Source organism: Kryptolebias marmoratus, linkage group LG13 (genome assembly GCF_001649575.2).
Source record: "Kryptolebias marmoratus isolate JLee-2015 linkage group LG13, ASM164957v2, whole genome shotgun sequence".
NCBI classification, from domain to species: domain Eukaryota; kingdom Metazoa; phylum Chordata; class Actinopteri; order Cyprinodontiformes; family Rivulidae; genus Kryptolebias; species Kryptolebias marmoratus.
Window position 1 is genome coordinate 10,347,070 of NC_051442.1, and position 2,218 is coordinate 10,349,287.

The 2,218-nt window shown below is 51.7% G+C and overlaps 1 protein-coding gene across 7 annotated transcripts in view; it reads left to right on the plus strand.

Moving 5' to 3' along the window:
* The window catches only part of fryb (furry homolog b (Drosophila)), a 53,076-nt gene extending 51,071 nt beyond the window's left edge, over positions 1–2,005 (plus strand). For all 7 annotated transcript variants that reach the window (XM_025006293.2, XM_017418077.3, XM_017418080.3 and 4 more), the window contains one exon: positions 268–2,005. In XM_025006293.2, the coding sequence (XP_024862061.1) occupies positions 268–526 (259 nt within the window). In that variant the 3' untranslated portion in view covers positions 527–2,005. The remainder of the gene's footprint in view (positions 1–267) is intronic.
* The last annotated feature ends 213 nt before the right edge of the window (positions 2,006–2,218 follow it).

The window sequence follows — 2,218 nt, forward strand, 5'->3', positions numbered from 1 at the left end:
ATCATCAAAATTAAACGAAATAAACATTTGAAATATATGAGTTTGTATGTAATGTATGAATATAATATACAAGTTTCACTTTTTAAATGGAATTACTGAAATCAATCTACTTTTTCATGATATTCTAATTTTATGACCAGCACCTGTAGTTATTTAGCAGAAAATCCCTCAAAAATGGCCTCGTGAACACTCTTTCTTACACCTGGACTCAACATTTCCTTTGCTTCGCCGACCTGCTCCATTTCCTTTTTTTGCTCCTCTGTCCAGGAGGCAGTGGCCCTGCGAGGTATTTGGCGGCAGCTCGGAGAGCGAGGTCCAGACGCTGCTCAACATCTACTTCCGTCACCAGACCCTGGGCCAGACGGGCACGATCGCCCTGGTGGGATCCCGGCAGGACCTGAGCCTGATCTGCTCCAAGCTGCTGGAGCTCAACGGGGAGATCCGGGACATGATCCGCCGCGCCCAGGGTTACCGGGTCGTCACAACCTACCTCCCCGACTCCAGCGCCTCCGGGACCAGCCTCTGACAGGACCTCAGGAGCCCCCGGCTCCCTCCTCCCCCTCCCCCCCTGCCGGTGCCAGCTCCATCCGTTCGACCCCTGACCCTCCCAAAGGCACCTCCACGTCCCTCTCCGTCATTTCAGCCTGCTTTTACGGAGGGGCCGCAGCATCCGCACACGTGGCCCCTTCCCCCTCCTGTGGATCTGCTGCCCCGGCTGCACACCTCCAGGCATATACCAGCTCACTTTCCCACCCAGAACCAGAGCCATATTTAGGCGACGACCCAAACCTTCCCCTGCTCTCCTCCCTCTCATCCACCGTAAACTCTGACGCCTCTCTGCTTCATTTCTCTCAGCCTGCAGACCTGTTTTCATCCCACAGATGCTCAAACACTTCAAGGCAACTAGATTTTGATCTGCCGCACACAAGGCAGCCGCGGAGGGCTTATCTTAAAGACAGCTCTAGCTTTTATTGTCCTTTCAGAGCATACTCGTCTCATATCTCAACCTCATCCCGTAACTCGCTCCCCGCCGTCGCCTCAGAGCCCCCCTTGCTTTCACACTCCCCCGTTACTCCTCAGGGCTCGCACCTTCTCCATTTCGCAGGCTCTCCAAACACGCCGTCGCTTCTGCGGCCAGGTCCATCTCCATCTCCCTCCCCTCCCCTTCCCCCAGCTCCCGCTGCCCGCCCCATCGGCCCAGAAGAGGCTGCGGCCTGGGCCTGCTGCTGCCCCCTCGACGGCGAGGCTGCGCCGCTGTCGCGCTACCTGGGGAAGGTGAGGCAAGCCGCTCTGCCCCTACTGAAAGCAGGAGGGTTCCTGAGTACTGAACCGTCAGACGTCCAGACGTGAGGCGTCTAAACGTTTGTGAATCCAAATGCTTGAAAACGAACCGCACCTAATCAACCATCGGATCTCTGGATCTGAGGATCCTAACCGGACGCTGCAGACGACAGCCTGCAAATAACCGTGACTAGATGTGAGTTTTATCCAAGCACTACCTTTGATTTACAGCTTTGTGTTGTAAAAATGTTTTCGTCCTACTTGATGGTCGTCACTCGGCGCCTAATCTGCACCTGAGGACATGTGAAGACGTTTTAGCTGCCCTGAGGCACTTACGGAAGGTGGTAGCCTCTCGATGGCGTCGCCAGAGACAGCGAGGAAACTACTTGTGACACTGTGTAGCATCACTGGAAAACGTTTTTGTTATCGGCACCAGATGTTTTTATTTTTTGGTAGGTCCTGTTTTTTTTTTTTATATATAAAGAGGATTATGTTACCCCAAGAGGAGATAAACAAATTAAAGTCACTTTCCCCGAGAAGGCAATGCTGGTGTGACTTTTCTACTGTTCTGGGATCTGCTCTGGAGGAACCTGGGCAATGCACGACCCAATTAAAGGCGCTCACTGCAAAGTCATGAGAACCAGACAAAAGATTTCATAAAGCAAGAAACGAAAGCTGCACAACGGTTTTTTTTTTCCTCATACGAATACTACCATGTGCTGTAGAGAAACAGCCGAAGTGACTGAAAATAGGTCAAACGTTAAACCTTTTGGCGGATTCGGGAGAGGGCTTTGTTTACATTGAGCATGGACCTGCGTTTCAGAATTGCATATGTGGGAAAACCCCTGGCGTAAACTCCATCTGACCTTTATTTTGTTTGGTTTCATACTTTGCAGTGAGTACCTTTTAAATGCTTTCTACTGTACACTGACCCCCC